Genomic DNA, 20597 nt, shown 5'->3' with positions numbered 1-20597 from the left:
TGACGCCATGATGTTTCCCCCGTCATGAAAACTACCACTGTCGGTCCTCTCTTGACTCAGGTTCATCATCATCCCCCCCTGACATATAACCTCCCTCCCCTACCTGCAGCCAGAGTCTATGTGCACTGTAGCATTTTCCCTCTCCCAGGGGTCCTCGTTTGTGTCGATTATGTACGCCGCCCAGATAGGTAGGTGGGTATGTAAAGCACTGAAGGGGTTGGGTTGGAAGGGATAAACTCTACCGAAGGAGGAGCCCCTTGTTGCATTCTTCCCCCGGCGTAGATACCTTACATATGCAGGATTTTTGTTATGTTTGTTGTGGAGTCCTTTTTGCGGGATATCTCAACTGTTAAGCGTTGTATTGGGGCCATCTCGCAAAAAACAAAAAACAAAAAGACAGAAAACGGTGTGCCTTTGCATTGTTAGGCGCTTGCAACGCACATGGTGGACAAGATGGGGCCCTTCGTGGGAGACATGGATGTGCTGCGGACTGATGACAAGCTGTCCGTCTGATGATAACTTGTTTCTTTTTTTGTTGATGATGATGATAAGGTGAAATGGGATATTCACATGCTTGGGTTTTTCCAACAGGTGAAAATGATATACATTCACCTCGCTACCATTCTGAACAAGATACTCTTTTTGGTACCGAACACGTCAGTTAGTTCTCTAGTGTTAGCTTGCTTGCTAGAATTCCCCCGGGTTAATTAATGACACGATCCAGACCGCCTCTCTCTCCCCCTAACTCCACCGCACGTCTTTATTGCGCGCGGATTTCCCATTTGTGCTTTGTGATAGGAGAATTTGTAATAAGTTTCGTGAAACTAGCGCTTCTGTAGCCAAGGCTCACAACGGCGGGCCGTTAATCCTGCCACCCGGACCGTTTGAGGAGGAAAAATAACCGAGCATGTTTGAGAAAAAAAAAAGAAACCGGGGCGTCTTGTCCACATTCTCTTCGAAACATCTAGCGCTTAGGCACGTTAGTTGCTTCCCTTTCCAAAAATCATGTGATGGCAGGAGTGTATGTAGACGCGTTATGATATCCGGTATCATTAGACCAAACGGCAATAGTTGGCGGCAGTTATGTCGTTGCAATGGTTTGATAACTAAAATCAAGAAAATAGGAGCGAATATAAATCTTGATAACACCCCAGCCAGCATGCATCCACCGCAGATGATCCTTTCGGTGTGAGTAAGGGGAAGGTAAATAGGTCAACACCTGCTACACAGCAGTGCATCCGATGCCCTAAAGTCAAGAGGTGCCCTGTTCTTAGGAAACAGCAACTGTCTCATTCACAATGAGGGCTGTTTCCCACAAGTGGGACATAGGTAGCACTTGTAAGGAGGGTGTTCGCCGGTAGACTAGGATCTTGGGGACCATTTCTTCGGGATGTGGGAATCTTTGGAACCGATCATGGGAAATCTCCCCCAAGGTAACTCTGGCCGCCGCTGCCCTCCAGTGAAATGCAAACAGATATATTGACGCACACGCGTCTACCAAGTCGGTAAAATAGTCAAGCAACCTGAGGGACAAGGGTCTGAGGTACATGGCGTGATGCGGCTTGCGTGACAAGATGTGGCTGGACCTGAGTTGATTCCACGGACCAGAAGACGCCTCTAACTGGGCGCCTTGAAGGATGGAGATTCTAGAAAGGGCAGTTCATTCGCAGCGTGGGGTTTGCTGGGCGTGGCTTGTTGGTGCAACTGCAATGGCTTTTTGAAAGAGCACAGCATGTTTGGCACATTGAACATGATGAAGAGAATATTATCCGTCATCCAGACATTGTGTATTGCATATATCAAAGACGGGAAGAGGCGATCTGTGTCGATGTCGAAAAGCCAGTTCGCCGGCTGACCCCTGGTTCAAACTTCATCAATTTGCTCCCCCACGGGCCGCAAGAAGACTCGCAGGAGAGAACCTGGAACTGTCCCGAGTGGGCGGGCTCTAGGCGGAGGAGGGGAGGAGCATCACAAGCCCGAGATTGTCCCGCCAATCGCAAGCGACGTGCACAGGGGCTTCGAACAAGGCACCTGGGAAGGGGTGTGCCTATCCAGGGTCTGAATCCGACAGTGCTGACACACCCCTGTGCTGGACTGAAGGTTGACCTCGGTGAAGGGCCTGCTATGTAGCAAGTCGATGGCGTAAAACGACAAAATATATAGTCGCATCAGCAAGTGTGAGACCTTGAATTGTCCACATCAAGTTACACGCATGTCTCGAGCATCTTGTCGAGCATGCCTTTCAGTGTGTCGTTTTCCAGAGCCGCGGCGACTCTCTCTTTGTCACCCAGTTGCTTGTTGACTTGGTCGTCCTGGGCATGAGAGCCATCCTTCATTCTCACATCAAAGCGGTAGTTGGGCGGCAGGGTCTGCTCCAGCCGGTACCGCACTGCCAAACCGATGACAGTGGCAAGAGAGCAGTGGTTGACGGTAGGTGTCAGATCAACAGTGACCGTGACCAGTTTGTCTCCTCGGCGTTCAGCCGGCGGAGGAGTCAGGTGGATGTCAGGTAGTTGGACCACCGAGAGCTGCCCCAGAGTATGAGGGTGTTCGGGGTCTGATATTGGGGAAATAAGGTCTGCGAAACGTCAGCCGCGTGATCGCCAACACGATCTATTTTAAACACTGAGCATCAAAGCGGCATTGATGTGCATTCAAACCAAACAGAGAAAATCGAAACTAGCTAACGATGTATATGCAATGCGAAAAGCAATGAGTAATGAGGGGTGAGTGTGGTGCTTACCGTAGATATCCTGGGCATCCACAGGGTCCTCGCCGTACTCCTCCTCGAGGTCCTCATCCTCTGATGAGGATGACCCACACAGCCATGGACGCTTAGAATAGACAATGTTGTCGCATTTCGAGTCCGGTCCCTGCCTCGGTGTGGTCACTTTCCGACTTCTGCTCGGAAGCTGTGAGACGTTGAGGATGGAGGGGTTGGCGTTGTCGACTTCGCGCATTTTGAAGGCGGGGTTTCGTGGCCTAGGTAGGGGTTTTGCTGCTTGGGCGTTAATGTGCCGAGATTCGGTTGGCGTGCTTCCACGAATCTGAGGTGCCGTGACTGTTGAGTGAGATGTGTGCTCTATCAAAGTAGATAATTGTTCGAAATGATGACATGCACTCCAGGCGATGGATGGATGCTCCGGTTTAGGAGGGGCAACGACCTGCTCTGAGCGTTCGCTGGAGGTTCCAGGTTAGGGTGGGGCCAACTACCGAGCCATCAAGAAAGAGCCGGGTGCACCGTTTTTCCGCTCGGGACTGCATCCAAGCCGCTGGTTGCCGGAGAATGCCGCCTTCTATAATCTCTCGATGACATGATTTTCTAACCATCTCCTTGGACACCTCCCTGTAACTGCGGAATGTCCGGCCGGCCATATGCATTTCACCAAGGCCCAATCGCCATATTATGTCGACGATCACGGCGGCTCATAGCGAAATCGCATATTCATGCATCTCAGACATGGGGTGTCGTGGGGTGTGTTCAGCAGATGTTCAGATGGCAATCCCGAATACGGCTGCTGGTGCGGGGCCTTCCGTGACGACCCCTGCGTGGAAGCTTTCAAGAAGGATGCCCGCAAAAAAACGTTGTTCTTGGCGCCCTGTGGCATGGCTCCCGTCGCCGGCCACCTGGCAGAAGCCATCCCCGCGTCCCAAGCCGGTACCTACGGAAATGACGCAGCCTCGCCGGAGTTCCTTCTACAACGGGCCTGGGAGATGCCATGATGGGAGCAAAAGAAATGCCTTGGGATCCGTGATCTCCAACCTTAAATTCGACATCGCCTGCCGTCCGCCGTCTGTGCCTGGGAGCTGCCGAAGCTACTCCAGACTGGATTAGCCATCACATCTTGCCCCGACGTCTCTTGGGGGCTCCCTCTTTGGATTCTCTTTGCAGCAAGTCCCATGAGTCTCGGCCGAGTGGAACATCCAGTCGGGCCAGACGATGATTCTCAAGCATGCCCAAGAAGAGACCATGCTTGCGAGCTCTTTGACTGATTGATGGGCCCTACGTTACCGTTTATGTACTCGATGGCCGTTTCATAAACGGAGCACAGCATGTGGGTACATGGGTCATCCTGGGGGGGGAGGGTTGCTTGCAACGTAATCAATGGTCAAGATCGAAGAACTTGGGGCCCGTTGTACTGTAGCGGCTTTGCTCGGTACCGTACACCCTGCCCTACCGACTGCCTTCCCCAGATATTTGTGATAACGATAACCACACAGCCACTAAAGAGTGTTCAAGAACGCAAGAATGAACAACCGGCAATTCTCATGACATCGAAAGAGGAAAGCCATCATCTCTGTCATCCTCCGTCCCTCGGCATGCTCTCGATCTGGAGAGCGTTGTCACCGCCCCACCCCTTCGCGTCTAGAACATGAGCATGTGATAAGACATGGGATGGGCGAGACCACACACCGAAACGATCCATGTTGATTCTTGGGTTACGGAGCATGCTGCACGAATACACTAGCCATTGGACCACAGTAGACTCATCAACAATAGCAAGGCAACATCGTGGTACGCTATCTTGGTAAGATCGATCTACAGAAAACGAGGACCGACTTGCATCCATCATTTGTCAAAGACGATCAACTGACAGGTTCCTTGACCAGGGTCCGCCTTGACGGAATGATGAAAGGCTTCAGAAGGAGGCAGGTCGATATCGTGCGTGTGCACATCTGCACGTGTTTTTCGGGCTCGAAAGAGAAGGAGGTTTAATTCTCCCGCAGTATATCCGCATGCTGGGCATCTCCATCGAAAACGGTGACGGGCAAGGGCTTGCGATGCCCAGCCACTGGGTTCGGATAGTCTCGCGGGCCCAACTCCCAGACAACCACCTCACGTCACGGCCATTGCCGTCTTTTCTTGCGCAAGATTTGTGTGAGGGGAAGAGAGACGCTGCTGGCGCAGAGTGCTGGTGAGGGCGTGTCAGTGGAGCTCACCGCTTCCCCCATGGCTTCCCCTGACATGTGTTGTGATGTTTGAAGGAAGGTTCGCGATGTGTTTCAGCACCCAGACACCACGCGCTTCAGGGGTCACCAGGCTCGCCCAGAGTCACGGAAGGACTACCCTGACGGCCCACGAGGAATAACCGTCTCCGCCCGGAAGTGTCCGTGAGACTGTTTTCTGGCGGTATCGCGGTGCTTTTGGGGATACGTCGTGGCAAGAGGGCGCTGCAACTCTCATTTGTCAAGATTGGATGACGGCTGCTCGGTTCTCGCTAGCCTGTTTCCTCCTGTCCGCAACTGTCAGTCACGCAGCGCCCAGAGACTGGCTTGCAGCACCAGGCGTCAGAGGCACGCCCTCGGCGGGCCTCGGTGTAGGGTAGTCTGCGGTATTGCTGTGGCACTGTTGCCATGAGCATACGAGCTCATTGATTCAGCCATTGGGCACGCTGAAAAGGCAATCTACTCATTAAACAACGGACAAGCCGTGGTTTTCCTAGAAACTGGTTGTACTTTATATCGCATGAATGATGTGTCGTTAGCCTGGGGCTTACCCGTTCCCGCCAGGGGCAGGCGGCACGGTAATGGGCTCCCCACGTTACCGGGCTGACTGCGCTGCAATCGCACATTGCATGCGAGTGTGCTGCGGCTGCCACCCCGCTTACGTCGCCCAGCCTCGCCATGCCATGCCATGCCACTCACTGTCCCTGGCGACGGCACCTGTCGTGTAATACTGTGTAGCTCAGCAGAATTGTCGCGTTGCGGTGCGTTTCCTTGTCCTTCCCAAGCCAAGCATGGTGGAATCCTGCTTGTTAAGGTACCGCTTGTCCACCACGGGCGCCGGACCATGGGGATCGGCGCGGGGCCATCGAGGAAGCCAGCAAATACGGTGTGGCCATGGGGAAACCAAGGACGGGAAAACGAGAACCTAAACGAGGAACGAGAAACGACTTGGGAACGTGGCACGAAAATAGAGGGGCGATATCTCCTAAGTCCGAAAATTACGAGAGCATGCTCTCAGCAAGACATGATGTCAGTACAGAAAGACTGTTCCCGTCATCGACCGAGGAGAAAAAAGAGGTGGTCGACGTGCGCGAACTGCCGCGATATGCAAAGCAACGATTTGGTGTTAGTGGGTGGATATCCAGCAATTTAGGGACGATGGACGACAAGTGGACAAGCAATGCTCGATTCACACACAGCGGCCTTCCACTGGAGATTCCGAGACCCTGGCTTGGGGGTGGCTCGTGCGGTCAACCTGGAAAAAGATGGGAAAACCCTGGGGGTCCCCGGTTTGCCATCCACACTCGAGGGGAGACCTGGAGACGCGGGCTGTTCTTTATCCCAACGCCCCTGATGTCTTCACTCTACCCCTCCTCCTCCCGTCCTCCTGCCTTGGAGTGTGTTGCCTGTGAGGTTGGCCACTCTTGAATTAGCACAGCTAGCTAGATACACCTACACTAGCTTCTCTGGAAATGAACTGCATTTTTTTGCATTTTCTGAACGGCCGGCCTTGTTCATGCCAATATCACAAGCATCATTATCAGAGACACTGCTGGTCTGTGAGGGGGACGCTTGTCTGCGCCGCACTGTTTCGTACTCGCTGCGCAAAGTCTGAACTGGCTCTTGCCAACTCTCCGCCTACACAGCGACAGCAACAGCAGCTCGCTTTCGATTACATACCCTACAGTATCTCCCTCAGTTCCTGGGGGCCCTCTCACGCTGAGGGAAATTCCCCATAGCGAGCTTGTCAGATTCGTGCACCTGCAGGTGTGCTGTGGAGGTCCTGATCAAGACAGGACGTGCCGGGTCCTTTGGGCAGGGTTACCCCTTCGCTCGACGTCCAGGAGGTCCTGGGACCACCCTTATTACTAGCTCGTCTTCGCCGACCAGGGCATCAGGACAATCACTCTGTACACGCGTTTGGCTAAAATCCCCTCGACGTCCACTCACACACACACGCTTTCACTCCTGCTACTACCACTACGTCTGTCTGCCTACTGCTTGAACTTGTTGCCGCTGCTGTGCTGTGGTCGAGAAGAGAGATCTCGCCTCCCCCTCCTTTGCCGCCTCGACATTGGACCACTGCTCACTGCCCACTGCTCACTGGAGACGCACACGCCAACCCTGCGCCGGCCGCCCACCTCGACCCAGCGACCCGATACCACGGCTGTGCGCGCATTGCTTTTTGCCCTCTATCATCGGATGACTTGAATGTGGAGTCGCCTTCTCTCGTCCATCATCAGCGCATAGCTGCGAACGTCTGCGCAAGACGCTTTATCCCACCGTTCATCATCATCACTACCACCACCACCATGTCCAACGACCCTACAGTGCGCCGGCTGCTCCCTCAAAACTCGCAGATGGGGAGCTTCAGCTTTGCGCCTCCGGCTTATCAGCAGCAACCACGAGAGACGCAAAAGAGTGCGCCCCTCCCTCCCCTTTTTTTGGTTCTGTTATCTGACCGTTGAGCTAGACTATGTCTTTGTGGACGAACATAACCGTCACAAGCGGTTGAAGGGTATGGGATCAGCGCTCATCCCCCGCTAGTGCCCCCCCATGTATCAAACTGACTCGCGCATACAGTGATGAGAGCTTGCGAGGGATGCCGGAGGAGAAAGATCAAGTGTGACGCTGCCACCACAAACACCTGGCCCTGCTCAGCATGCATACGCCTGAAACTTGTCTGTGTTCGTCCGAACGGCTTCGACGGGTCGTCTGAACCTCAGGTCTACGAACCACCACGATCCCAGTTTGAGACCTCGCATGTGCATGAGGGTTTCCGACAGCCACTACCACTACAAGATCAACAACAGCTCCTAGGACATGCACCAAAACCTAACCTCTATGCGCCGCAGACATCCTACCAGGACACATCAGCCCTTTACCATGCGGTCCAGTATTCCGATTCTCAGACAGTCCCTCACAATCTACAATATCAACCTGTGCATCACGCCGTCAGTGCTGTCAATGTTGTGGATCACCAGTATGGCGCCCAGGCCGCATTTCCAACACCGCCGATGCAACAGCCATCACATCCAGCATCTCCGGCGGACACCTACCAGTCAGAATATGCACAACAAGACTTGGCCGACCTGTTAGGGTCCTTGAAGGTTAACGAGGCAGGGACAGCGCCCTATCTAAACAGCAAGATGCAATCGATGAGGGAAGAAGATCCCGTCGTGGAGGAGGGCGACGAATACAAGAGTTTGTTGCCACCACTCACAGCTGGTTTGGGAGGATCCAAAATTCGAATTCCGCCAGAGCTTATGCCCGACGACGACACCGTCCTTCAGTACCTGGACCTGTACTTTACGAATGCCCATCCTTATGTGCCCGTTCTGGATAAAGCCCACTTCTATCAACAGTGGCACGACAACAGGGAATCGATATCGCCCCTTCTTTTGGAAGCCATGTTTGCCATCTCGGGCCGGTTAGCAGACGAACCGGCCCAAGGGCAACAGTGGCTCGCGCTCGCCACCCGCCACGCCGACTCTTTCATGGATATCCCTCGCCTCAGCACGCTACAGGCACTCATGATTCTTCTGAAGGCCCGCGAATCGGCACCGAAGCGAGGCTACTATTACCGTTCATGGATGAGCATCGAGCAGTGTGTCCAGTTGGGCAAGGACTTGGGATTAGATGAGCATTACGGAGACCACCGACACGGCAGGTCTTGTGGGTCGAGCCCATCCGAGTGTGCCCTGAAGACGAGAATTTGGCAGACATTATTCATGGTGGAGATGATGATTGGTTCTCCTCAGGGTATGGCAACACGGCAGAGCGATACCTGTGGTTTGTGCTGCGCATAGAAAGCTGACGAGTAGAGTAGGGCGAACCGATTTTCAGGTCGAGGAGGACACGGTGGACTTCAACGTGCCGAGGCTGCTACCCAACCAAGATGAATCCGAGTACCACGTTTCGCGCAACTTCACCTACCTCGCCAGAGTGGTTCGCAACGTCAGCCGCATGGTGGTGGTGTACGGGCGGTTGAAGAAGAGCAAGGAGGTCAAGGAATGGGGCCTCGATCCCGATTTCGTCCAGATCAGCCCGGCTCTCGATGCTTGGTTGGCTGAGATACCGGCAGACATGTCGATAACTTATCCAGCCAACGGCTCACCGCCGTGGCTGCCTTCAGCTTTTGTCGGCAACGTCCATTCGTACTACTACTTGTCGATTATCCTGTTCAACAGGCCTCAGCTCGCCTTCTTGTCCCCTTCCACGCCAGGGGGCCAATGGAAACATCACATGCTGGTGTCGTACAACGCAGCCAAGATGCTGTGCAGACTCCAGGAGGCTGTCATGGGCGCGTACGGACTGAACGGACTGCTGTGCATGCAGCGGGGCATCAACTTTACCATTTACGCGGTGCTCGCATGCATTGTCCTACACCTCGTACGCCGACCCTTTCATATGCCAAATGCTTTGAACTTCTTTTTGCTGACAAGCTTGCTACGTACAGGTTGCCTTGACATCACCAGACCCAGACCTGAACTCGGAAGCCAGGGAGTACTTTACGCGCCACATGAGGATCCTGGAAAAGTGCATGAGCTCGTGGCCCATGCCGGACATGCAGAGGCAGATCGACTCGGTGCGGGAGGCCTTTTCTGCGGACGTCCGGAAGCCGTTCGTGCTGAAGCCCAGCTTCCCGTACGGCAGCCCGCATTCCAACTCGCACCCCAGCCCGCCCGGGCCCAGGCTCTTGGACACGCAGGTGCCACACTCGCAAGTTAGTTACAGCCTCCCCATCACACCCATCTCCACCGTCGGCCCGCTGGACAGCAAGAGTGACTCCTCCCCCGGTGTACAGTCGCTCGGAATGATGCCTTCCGGCCATGGCGCTCAGGCACCGGCCGCCGTGCCGCAGTCGTCGTTGGCTTTGGCAGAGGCGCCGCCTGCGTGGAACCCGTCGCGGATTTTTGAGTAAGTGACACAACTGAGGGAACCACCAGTGGTAGTTGTACTGACTGTTTCATAGCCAATGGAACACCTCTTTCGGCACCCCTCCAGTCCAGTCGTCACCAACAGGGGGACAGGGTGGTGGTGGTGGTGGTGGTGGTGCGATGAGCGCTTCATCCGGCGCCTCGGACACGGCGAGCATACACGACATGCACGCGGTGCAGGCGCAGCTTAGGACAGCTGCACAGCAGCAGCAGCCCATGCCGGCGGCAGCAGCGCAGTATTCGGCCGCCGTGGCCCCGGTGCAGAACTTTGTCACACCGGCCATGTGGCAGGAATCGGTGGCGAGCGTGTACGAGGCTGGGGGTGGGCTGAAGCGAGGGTGGGATTATGATGGGCATATGCCTGTTAGCAAGCGACACCACTGAGAGGTTCACGATGCCTAGTGAAAGTGAACACATTAACCTTTTCATTTGTTTGTTTGGAGAATGCTTTGCGGAGCTTCTGTTTTCGGGTTACAAAAAGCCGGCTTAAAAATCAGCATCTAGGGTTGGTTTGGTTTTGGTTGGGACCTTGGGGTTTAAAGGGTTTGTTTTGGGATAAGGAGCATGTTTTGAGAGAGATGAACAATGGTTGGCGTTTGTTCGATTGGTTTTTTTTTGGTTTTTTTCGTTTTTTTTTTTTGTTTTTTTTTGGAGAGTTGAAAGGGGGGCAGGAACAACACAAACATTCAACATCGGAGGGATGACACAGATCTCGGAGTTGAAGAACAAGCAAAACTATCGGATGTATGATGCGAGGGAAGAAGCGAAGCAATGTTGTATATTATGAGGGTTGGTTGGATTGGATCAGGGGGTTGGTTGGGGGGTTTGATGGGAAGCGTCTGTGTTGCGAATTATTCAACTGGGAGGAAATCAGCGTGTCTTTTTTTGGATGGATGGATGGAAAACAGTGCTAGCTGGTATGGCACGTTGGTTTGGGGAGATGGACGGAAGGAAATGTGTGTACGTTATGGGTTGTTGTCGTTGTGGTTGTGTGTGTGTGTGTGTGTGTCGTTCGCTTCTACTGGTACATATTCCTTTGGGGTTTTTTGGGTGTTTTTGGGGACTTTTGTGGTTCACAGCAGAGAGACACATCCACACAGAGAGAGACAGAAAGATATCATCATCAGCCTTGTATCAATACCGACGTTTTGATTTGATTTTGAGCCTTTCCTAAACCATCTCGCCGAAAGTGTATGACAAGTTGTGGTGTTGAGAATTGGCCAATGGGATTGGGGAAGTGTACACGTGCTCTGGCGTCAAGGGTGTCGCGCCAATGGGATGGGGAGTTTGATGCCGATGCTTGGCGCACGGGAAGGGGAATCTGGGACATAGGGATGGGGGGGTGGGGGGGTAGCTTGCTGTGTTTGTTCGCTTTGATGGTCGGCGATCAACAAGGGAGTTGAAGACGGGGGGGTATATATTTGAGTGAGCAGCTCGGGTATCAACATTGATTTTCACCAGACCTTCTCACACTCTTTGACAGGGAAAGTGTTGGTGCTTTGGAGGGGTTGATCATTCGGGAAGGCACTTACACGCGCTGACTTACACGCATTCACCACCATCACCACCACCGACACAGCAACCACCACCCAAAATGGGCCTCAAATCCCACCGCTGGGACCCAACAACATGGCGTCTCAAAGACTTTGTCAACCTCGACGAGATCGGCCCTCGGATGTGGACTTCTTTCAAGGAGAACTGGTACATGGGGTTCACCTCTTTTGGTGGCCCGCCGGTGCATTTCAAGATTGTATGTTTCCCTCTTTTCACCCCTTACAAGCCTCCCCTCATTTCCATATCATAGATATAAACTAACAACGACAATAGTTCCATGATAAATACGTCTCCAAACTCTCCTGGATCGACGAGACAGTCGTACGTCCCATTCCGCCCCCTTTTCCCTTAAGATAGTCATTGTTAATGTTTTGGTTTGTGAATAGTACCAAGAACTCTTCTCCATCTGCCAAGCCTTCTCCGGCCCCGGCTCGACAAAAATGCACTACTGCATCAACCTCCTCCGCCTCGGCTTCCCCCCCGCCGTCCTCTCCTTCTTCCTCTGGTCGCTCCCCGGTGCGTTGGGGATGTTTGGTCTCGCGATTGGTATCTCCAACGTTGGAGAAACACTTCCCCGTGCGGTTTATGCGTTGCTTTCTGGCCTCAACGCGGCTACTGTTGGGATTATTGCTCTGGCAGCTGTGCAATTGGCGCAAAAGGCTATTACGGACAAGCTGACGAGGTTGTTGGTTTATTTGGGCGCGGCGGCCGGGTTGTTGTACAATGCGCTATGGTACTTTCCCGTTTTGATGCTGGCGGCGGGGGTGGTGGCTGTGGTGTGGGATTTTAGGTGGTTGCATGGGCCGGTTTTGTGGGTTGTGAGCAAGGTGAAGAAGGGGAAGGTCAGGGATGAGGAGAGGGAGGTGGAATTGAGGGAGCAACGAGTGCCGGGGGGTTCGGGGGCGGAGAGGGAGGTTGTGAGGGAGGAGGATGGGAAGGGGACCAGGGAGAGGGTTTCAACTGGGGGTGATAATGCGGACGGGCAGTCGCAACAGCAGCTCAGACGGGAGGAGGAAGAGGCAGAGGAGAGGGTTGTGCCGAGGAGCCACCAGATCAGCGTCATGTCCTGGAAGTCAGGGCTGGCGCTGATTGTGGCTTTTCTGGCGTCGTTTATCGCGGTTATGCTCACTCGTGGCCTCATCCCGGCGAACCCGTTGCTGTATAGGCTGTTTAGCAACCTCTACCTGGCGGGTACGATTATTTTTGGGGGCGGGCCGGTGGTTATCCCGCTGTTGAGGGAGTATATCGTTGCGGAGAATTGGGTTTCCCCTAGAGACTTCTTGATTGGGCTGGCGCTTATCCAGGGGTTTCCGGGGCCGAATTTCAACTTTGCTGTTTACTTGGGTACCCTCACGGCGATTAATGGGGGGTATTCTGGGGTGCTGGGAGGGTTTTTGGGTTTCTTGGCGATCTTCTTGCCTGGGTTGTGGACTGTTCATGGGACCATGGGTCTTTGGAGTGCGATTAGGGGGTGGAGGTGGGTGAAGAGCTCGTTGAGGGGTGTGAATGCTGCTGCTGTTGGGCTGATTTACACGGCCGTGTATAGACTGTGGCAGATTGGGTGGATTGATCAGGGGTTCAGTCAGGGGAAGAGTTTGGCGGATGATCCTTGGTGGGTGGTTGTTACGGCGGGAAGCTACGTGGGTGGTGCTTGGTTTGGGGTTGAGCCGCCGGTAGCGTGTATCTTTGGGGCTGTGTTGGGGTTGGTGAGGTATGGGGTTGTTGAGGCTCAGGGGTATTGAGTGGTGACCACTTTGGAGAGGTAATGTAATTGGCACACTCGGGAAATGGTCACAGTAATGAGGTTTGTCAGGATAGTTAGCTTCTAGAATATATGCAATGAGGCTACATGTGGGTGTTTCGTCACGATAACCGAAACACTCTCACCCTGTGTTTGGCTATTCTCAATCCCACTGAAGTTGCTCTTCCTCAGTCACACATGTCACTTGGAGTTCCTACTCATGTTACTTCTTTAAATTGCCCATGACTCAATCGCTCTTTCCTTGTACACTAACCAGCCGCTCCTTCCTTACACACATCCGGCCACACCTTCCTTCCACCACGGTATTTATACAAAGGCTTCGGCCGCACCTTCCGTCACCAAGTGACCGAATGAGACCTTAAAAATCTACCCGTTGACCAGATGGATCAGCGGTAAGCGGGTCGCGCCCAAAACCATCTGGGCATTCAAGTATCTACCTGGAGGGCGCACGTTCGAGCTCACTTTTTGTCTTTTCTCTTACCTTATTCACCCCTCCAAGTTTGGTTTTCTTTTTCAAAGTCATTTTGTTATTCTGGGAATGTGTGCCTCTTGATGGATGTAAATATCAAGAGAGCCTGCAATAATTATTGGGGGGGATCTTGGTCGAGATGAGTTGTTGTCGTCGTCGATGGGTGGTGAATGGGGGGCAGATATAATAATCTCAGGTACTTGTGCTGACAGCATTGAATTTTAACTATGATCACGCTTCTTGGAATCTTAACATGACAAAGAAGTATGAGATATTGCTGCTTGTCCCTGGGAGCTTGAAGATCAGACGAAGAGAGCAAGTCGTCGAGGGGTGATGGTGAGGGTTGGAGAGGGTTAGGGTTACTTGTGGTCTTGATATTGTGTGCTTCAAAGTCCCAGCCATTCCATCATCACTTCTTGGGTTGACATTTCTCAATCTCAGCTCGATGCTGACCATTTCATTTAGCTTTCCTACAACTGGCAATTTTCGTGGCTGAGAGGCAGTCATCAAGCCTCCTTCCCGGTGCCTGAGCACCTTCCAAGTTCAAACTCTCCAATAGTTTTACACCTTCTGCTTACATCACACAACTCAACACTTAGAATAACCCGTCAACATCGGCCTCATCTCAACAGTGAACAACGCATCACGACCAATAACGACTCTTTTATCAACTTACAATGGCCTCATCACAAAACACCCCCAACATCCCCTCGGCCAAACGCCGGCGCGTGGACGCCGCGAATGCGACTCTTAAGAAGCCGTTCAGATCACCAATGATCAACCGGCAGAGTCCATCCACAACCACCAGCAATGCGACCCCGACACAAGCATCACAAAGTCTGTCTCGCCGCTCTATCGACAGCTTTTCTCGCCCACCAACATCATCATCAATCCCAGCAACCCCCTCGCGACCAGGCAATCCGTCACCCCTTAGGCTGGGGACGAACAGCGCTGCCGCCCGGAGACCGTTGCTTCTCCAGAAAAGCTTCAAGTCCGTGTCGACGCCTTTTCCGTTTAAGCAGCGGCAGCAGGACACTGCTAGGTCTACTAATGAGGGAGATGAATTATTGCAACGAATCCAGCGCTCTCATAGGGAGTTGGATGCACAGATGAAGAAGGTGGAGAAGGAGCTTGAGCGGGTGAGGCAGGCTAAGAGGATTGAGGAGGCCTCGCGGAGGAAGAGGCCTGGGGAGGAGGTTGATGCTGAGCTGAGCGAGTTGGTTGGGAAGTGGAAGGGGGCGAGTAGGTTGGCGGCGGAGGAGTTGTTTGAGGTTGTCAAGGGGAGGGTGGATGGGATGGGGGGGCGGGGGGGCTTGGAGGGAGAGTAGGAAGAGGAGGTATGGGGAGAGGGATGGGGAGGATAAAAAGGGGGTGGGAGGGGAGGAGGAGGAGGAGAGGGAGGGTTACAGGGGTGAGCTTGAGGGGGAGGATTGTGAAGAGGATGAACAAAAAGGGGAGGAGGGGGATGATACGGAGGGCTTTACGATGCTCATGATGTTGAAAAGTTTGAATATTGAGCCGGAAGTTTTGGGGTGGGATCCTGGAGAGGAGAAGTGGAAGGACTGATGCAGGGTATGTTTTTGTCTTTTTTTCTTTGTTGGGTTTATATCATCTCATTGCATATGAGTTTAGGTATGTGGTCCTAATGGGTGGGACTATCTCACGATATCTTCATGACTTCTCATACAACTGCTATATGGACTCACGCAGGGGCCATACAGCTCTTATGCAAGTGGCGCAACTCAACAGTCGGAAAATTTGATCTGAATGTGCTGTTCGAGCCGTCATTGTCCAGTCATCCAGATCGGGACGTGGGCTGGACAGATCGCGGAAAGCAGTGACGTTTTCGGCCGTGGCAATTGGAGCCGCCCAAAAGTTTAAAGAGTTCAAACAGTTGCAAAACGGGCGTTACATAAGCAGCTATGCTCCTTTAGGCGAGTCCTCGGGCGTGGACGGCAGTGGACGCGGTTGCTTCAATTGAAATTCGGTGGCAACGATTGGTCAGAATTTGCCGAGGTGTTCCGGGAAACCGAATGTGAAGATTGATGACCCTCTACTACCAATTCAGTGCCACCACCAACTTCAACCACAGCCCGTTGCTGTTGCCTTTTCCGAGGCCTTTTTTCCTTATTTCTATCCCCTTGATACTTGATACCCGGTCCTAGCACCACCACCACAGCCACCCCGAAGCCGACGTCGACGACAATGGCCGCTCTCCGCTCTACCGCTTCTGCTCTCTTGGGCGCCGCCGCCGCGAGGCCTTCGCTTCGCATGGCCGCCGCCGCCCCGTCTGCCTTCCGCGGCATGGCCCAGCTCGCCGACGCCGCCCAGCAGAACAACACGGCTTCCGAGCAGGCCAACCTCAAGACCTTCCAGATCTACCGCTGGAACCCCGACCAGCCCTCCGAGAAGCCCAAGATGCAGTCCTACACCCTCGATCTTAACAAGACCGGCCCCATGGTTCTCGACGCCCTCATCCGCATCAAGAACGAGATCGACCCTACCCTCACCTTCCGCCGCAGCTGCAGAGAGGGTATCTGCGGCTCTTGCGCCATGAACATCAACGGCACCAACACCCTGGCTTGCTTGTGTATGTCCAAGTCCTTGAAGTTGAGATATGGTGGGGGTGGGAGGAGGAGGAGGAGGGGCTGAGGAGCAAGCAAGGATTTTGAGAAAGCGCATGTGGATGCTGATATATACGCGACAGGCCGCATCCCCAACGAGGACAAGGCCGACATGAAGATCTACCCTCTGCCGCACACCTACGTCGTCAAGGATCTCGTTCCCGATCTCACCCAGTTCTACAAGCAGTACAAGTCCATTAAGCCCTACCTGCAAAGAGATACCCCTGCCCCAGATGTAAGGCTGCCCGCGATTTTTGAGATGTCCCCGAGTGTTCCGGCAGACGACGACTGACACGATAAACAGGGAAGGGAGTACAGACAGACCAAGGCGGACCGCAAGAAGCTCGACGGTCTTTACGAGTGCATTCTCTGCGCGTGCTGCTCGACCTCGTGCCCTTCATACTGGTGGAATTCGGAGGAGTACCTCGGCCCCGCCATCCTTCTCCAGTCCTACAGATGGCTTGTCGATTCCCGTGACGAGAAGACGCTCCAGCGCCAGGATGCCCTTAACAACTCGATGAGCTTGTACCGCTGCCACACCATTCTCAACTGCACAAGGACATGCCCTAAGGGTCTCAACCCCGGCCAGGCCATCCAGTCCATCAAGAAGCAGATGGCTTTTTAAATTTAATGTGGTTTGGGGTAACGGGAGAGGGGAAAGAGGTGGTGATGTAGAAACGGGAGTTTGGGATATGAAAAATAAAAGAACGACCTGGGTGGGTGGTGCGTGGTTCTTTTTTGTCTAGTCCGCAGAAAGGGTTTACTCGGGGACATGCTTTTTTCTAACTAGACATGTGTAAACTTGTACCTTTGTCTCCTGCATGGTTGGAGTTTCACTTTGTCAGAGTAACAGCAATGGAAATGCTTTCTTGTTCAACTCTTTGATAGGTTTTTGTTTTGTTTTAGTTTTTGTTTCAGGGGTAATGCAGTCATGAAATACGGAAACGATGGGTTTTTTCCTCCAAGATGATCAATCTTTTGATTCAAGTTATGGAAAGGAAAGAAGTAGTAAGAAAACATCAATATCAAAACAGCTTTTTCCCCCTTCCTTTTTTTCCCCCTTCCCAGCTGGGTCCCTAAATAAACAAAACAACACCAACTTTCATTCATCATCCTCTTGGCAAGCTAACCGGCCCCCCCCCCCCTTTTTTTTTCTTTTTTTCTTTTTTCACTCTGATATATACATCTAAGCAGTAATGTGGAACCCCTCGACAACCTCGTAGACAACCTTAACGGGGATGTAGTTCTGGGTCGTGGTGGCGGTGACGTCCTTCCACTTGACGGCCCACTCGCCCGCCTGACCCTTTCCGACGGGGAAGGCGACCCAGGAGCCGTCCTTGGTGCTGCCTGCGTAGGTGAGGGAGCCGGCGGAGGCGTCGTCGGAGAGGTCAAAGTTTTGCCAGTCGAGGGTCGTGCCGGTGGGGACGGTGACGGAGGCCGGGTTCGGGAGGGCGGAGAGGGAGAGGAGGCCGTGGGTGCCTACTAGGGCGAGGGCGGAGGAGGTTTGGGGGGAGTGCAGCTCGAGGAGGTTGGTTTGGGGGTTGCGGATGGGGTAGAAGAGGGGGGTGGAGGGGGAGGAGGGGAAGATGCCGAGGGTTGTGTTGGAAAGGGTTAGGGGTTTTCCGTCTAGGGAGGGGGTGCGCCTGGGGGGGTTAGCTAAGGGGGTGGCATGCTGGGGGTGATGGGGGAGCGTGAAAGAGAGGGATAGGGGTCGTTTTCGGAAGTTAATTGTGTTAAGGGGTGGGTAGGAGGCTCATCAAGTGAAGAAACTTACGAGGAGAGACGGAGGGTGTAAGCCTGGACGAACTTGGGCTTGGCTTGAGGCTCGGGGACGGGGGAGGCGAGGCCGGTGGCCGAGAGGGTAGCGATGAGGATGGCCTGGAACTTCATTTTTGGTGATGTTTAGGTGAGGCTCTGGTGGTGAGGCCCTGTACTGAGAAAGATGTGGCTTGAAGAACTGAGGAGGGAGCTAATACTCGAGTCTGATGAAGCTATTGGAGCTGGTGATGGTGATGGTGATAATATCGGCTCAATGCCGGCGGTGGCGTCGTCTTATATACTTGTCTGTGTATCGCTGTCGTCTTCACTTCACTGATCACATCATCACCAGAAATTTCGTCTCTTCCACCACCACACTCAACACCCCTCATCCTTGCCATTATCTCATGTCCTGCTGCCCTCTCGTGATGATCTTGCCTCCTACTACCCACACACACACACATACACACACACACGCACCCTCGCACACATAAAATGGCAAGCACAACCCCACACTTCACCGTCACGCGTTTTGTTTGCTTGTTGTACCGACTTAGATATTGCCAATGCGTCCTTGGCATACTGCCGGAGTCAATTAAGCCAAATTGAGCGACGACGTTGACCAATTCAACCGCTATCTCTGGGCGATCTTGTTTCTTCCAGAGCCTTTCTTTCCCTTGCCCCTTCCGCTTCCCCCCCCGCAAGAAATCGGAATTGATTAAATTGTTTTCTGCTTTTTTTTCTTTTTCCTTTGGGGATTATTTTTAGAAGCTCCAAACACCTGGTTGAAGGCTTCATCGGCTCATCTATCCGCGCAGAAAGCAATTAGGAGGAAAATGTGAGGATGCTGAAGCGAAATGCTTGGACGAGAACCCTAACGGCAGGTCGGCAGATGACTGTACATTGCGGCTTGTGTTGCCTCTCTGCTGCGAACGCTGACCGAACCCTTTCTTCCTGTCGCCTTCCTTTTTGTACCGCGGCAGGAGATGAAGACGAGATTGCCCCCAAGGCGAGGCAGGTACACTTGGCTTCTTCAAGTGGCTTCCATCGGTTCTAGAAAGATTGTTTTCAATTTCTGACCTCATGTCCGTTAGACACACTTACAGCCCACCAGTGTGGGCCAGTGGCTTAGAAATTCCCCGGTTGTTTTTCCCCAGACTATGGATGTCAAACCACATGGCAGACAAGCAAGACAGCATCACCCCACGCTGAGTTTGACAATGCCTCCTTCCTCTTCGACTCACGGACCCGACAGCCGCGCGGATGCACAAACAATTAACGAGAACCGCCCATGGACTAATTTTTGAGATAGGATATACGCCCTCCGTCCGTACGAAGCCGTCGACAACCGCAGCCGCAACGTTTCTCCTGACCTTTTGCTTCTCTTCCTTCTTCTCGTTGAAGGACTCAGTGGGACCACAGACGGCCAGTCGATATTAAGTTTGTGTTGCAGCAGGAGTTCGTGCCGGACGGAGCCGTCGAGCGGGCGACGTACAGCTATTTCAGGAACAAGGACACTCGCCATGTTCTCCTTGGTTGCTCCAACCACGGGAACATTCTACACGCGAACCGAAGCCGGTCCGGTATGGACATGTGTAAGTCTACACGCCATCGAGGTTCAATGCCAAGAGCTACGGTCCAAGTCTCCCCCCCCCCCCCGACGGCTGCAATATGCAGACTGCCGGAACATGGGAGACGGTTGTGAATGGATGTCACCCGCATGGCAGCAGGGCAGAGGAATGGTCGTCTGATGTCCGAGCGAGGACCCTTACACTGGGTTGCAATGGTGCCTGTCTTGGGACGACGGAGAGTTTTCCTTGCTGTCTGCGCTGCTGTTTCCCTTGGAATGTCCATGCGGGCCAATTCCGAAGGGATGCTTCTAGTTCTGAACTTTTTTGCGGGTTGAGCTTTTGGTGTGGGAGAAGAATGGTTCCCCTTTCAACCGCTCCGAAAATCCGGGGGGGATCGGCTTACCTTAGGCTATTACTTACGCAGGCTAAGACATTGTACGCAACCCTACCTTTTCAAAGATTTTAACTCGCTACTCCCTACATTCAAGTTCAAAAGTATGTAAGTCGGAATATCAGTCCTTCAATTACCCTTTTCTGTCTTGGATTCTAAGACCTATCCGGCTTGGCTTCCATTCTGTGGCGTCTCGTTTGACACTGTAGTAGCATGAATCTCTACCAACGATTGATGTCAAGTGGCTGGAAGAATCCCATTGTCAATACCGAGCATGCTACTCTTCTTTATACACCCTTACCTGAGCTAGCGTAGCTAAGGTAGTAGACCCGGCCGTTGCAGGTTTATGGGCTTATGAAAACACGAGAAACAACAGATGGCCCATGGTTACATTCCAGCTGCTTGCTTGGCTTGCTGGCAAGCTGAGGTTTCTATAACCAGATCCTGGCTTGTGGATGGGCGGGTGTGTCTGAGTGCCCTACGTGTGTGTGCAGCATAAGCGTATATGTCTGGTCTTGTCCCTCGTCATCTGTCAACCCAAGCACGTATTCCCTTTTTTAACACCTCTGAGAATGGGTCCC

The 20597-nt window shown here is 53.2% G+C and overlaps 6 protein-coding genes across 6 annotated transcripts; 4 read left to right on the top strand and 2 right to left on the bottom strand.

Moving 5' to 3' along the window:
- Nucleotides 1-2204: 2204 nt before the first annotated feature.
- PODANS_1_8970 (uncharacterized protein) lies at nucleotides 2205-2957 on the bottom strand (the record flags this gene model as incomplete). The annotated part of the gene is made up of 2 exons (XM_001908521.1): nucleotides 2205-2578; nucleotides 2744-2957. Coding segments are annotated over 2 exons (588 nt in total), but the record flags the coding sequence as incomplete, so codon positions are not given.
- A 4302-nt stretch (nucleotides 2958-7259) lies between these two features.
- PODANS_1_8960 (uncharacterized protein) lies at nucleotides 7260-10271 on the top strand (the record flags this gene model as incomplete). Its single annotated transcript, XM_001908520.1, has 6 exons — nucleotides 7260-7368; nucleotides 7427-7465; nucleotides 7531-8709; nucleotides 8777-9339; nucleotides 9407-9867; nucleotides 9923-10271. The coding sequence occupies 6 exons, from the start codon at nucleotides 7260-7262 to the stop codon at nucleotides 10269-10271; spliced, it is 2700 nt and encodes an 899-aa protein (XP_001908555.1).
- Nucleotides 10272-11481: 1210 nt separating this feature from the next.
- Nucleotides 11482-13183, top strand: PODANS_1_8950 (uncharacterized protein; the record flags this gene model as incomplete). The annotated part of the gene is made up of 3 exons (XM_001908519.1): nucleotides 11482-11637; nucleotides 11715-11762; nucleotides 11828-13183. The coding sequence occupies 3 exons, from the start codon at nucleotides 11482-11484 to the stop codon at nucleotides 13181-13183; spliced, it is 1560 nt and encodes a 519-aa protein (XP_001908554.1).
- Nucleotides 13184-14349: 1166 nt separating this feature from the next.
- PODANS_1_8940 (uncharacterized protein) lies at nucleotides 14350-15238 on the top strand (the record flags this gene model as incomplete). Its single annotated transcript, XM_001908518.1, has 2 exons — nucleotides 14350-14996; nucleotides 15082-15238. The coding sequence occupies 2 exons, from the start codon at nucleotides 14350-14352 to the stop codon at nucleotides 15236-15238; spliced, it is 804 nt and encodes a 267-aa protein (XP_001908553.1).
- Nucleotides 15239-15877: 639 nt separating this feature from the next.
- PODANS_1_8920 (uncharacterized protein) lies at nucleotides 15878-16921 on the top strand (the record flags this gene model as incomplete). The annotated part of the gene is made up of 3 exons (XM_001908517.1): nucleotides 15878-16262; nucleotides 16380-16531; nucleotides 16601-16921. 3 exons carry the CDS (start codon nucleotides 15878-15880, stop codon nucleotides 16919-16921), a joined length of 858 nt encoding a protein of 285 aa, XP_001908552.1.
- Nucleotides 16922-17482: 561 nt separating this feature from the next.
- Nucleotides 17483-18186, bottom strand: PODANS_1_8915 (uncharacterized protein; the record flags this gene model as incomplete). Its single annotated transcript, XM_001908516.1, has 2 exons — nucleotides 17483-17939; nucleotides 18071-18186. 2 exons carry the CDS (start codon nucleotides 18184-18186, stop codon nucleotides 17483-17485), a joined length of 573 nt encoding a protein of 190 aa, XP_001908551.1.
- Nucleotides 18187-20597: the final 2411 nt, after the last annotated feature.

This window comes from Podospora anserina, chromosome 1 (genome assembly GCF_000226545.1).
Source record: "Podospora anserina S mat+ genomic DNA chromosome 1, supercontig 2".
In the NCBI taxonomy this organism is placed as follows: Eukaryota; Fungi; Ascomycota; class Sordariomycetes; order Sordariales; family Podosporaceae; genus Podospora; species Podospora anserina.
Note: the sequence above shows the minus strand (reverse complement) of the source record. Positions and strands in the feature narration are given on the sequence as shown.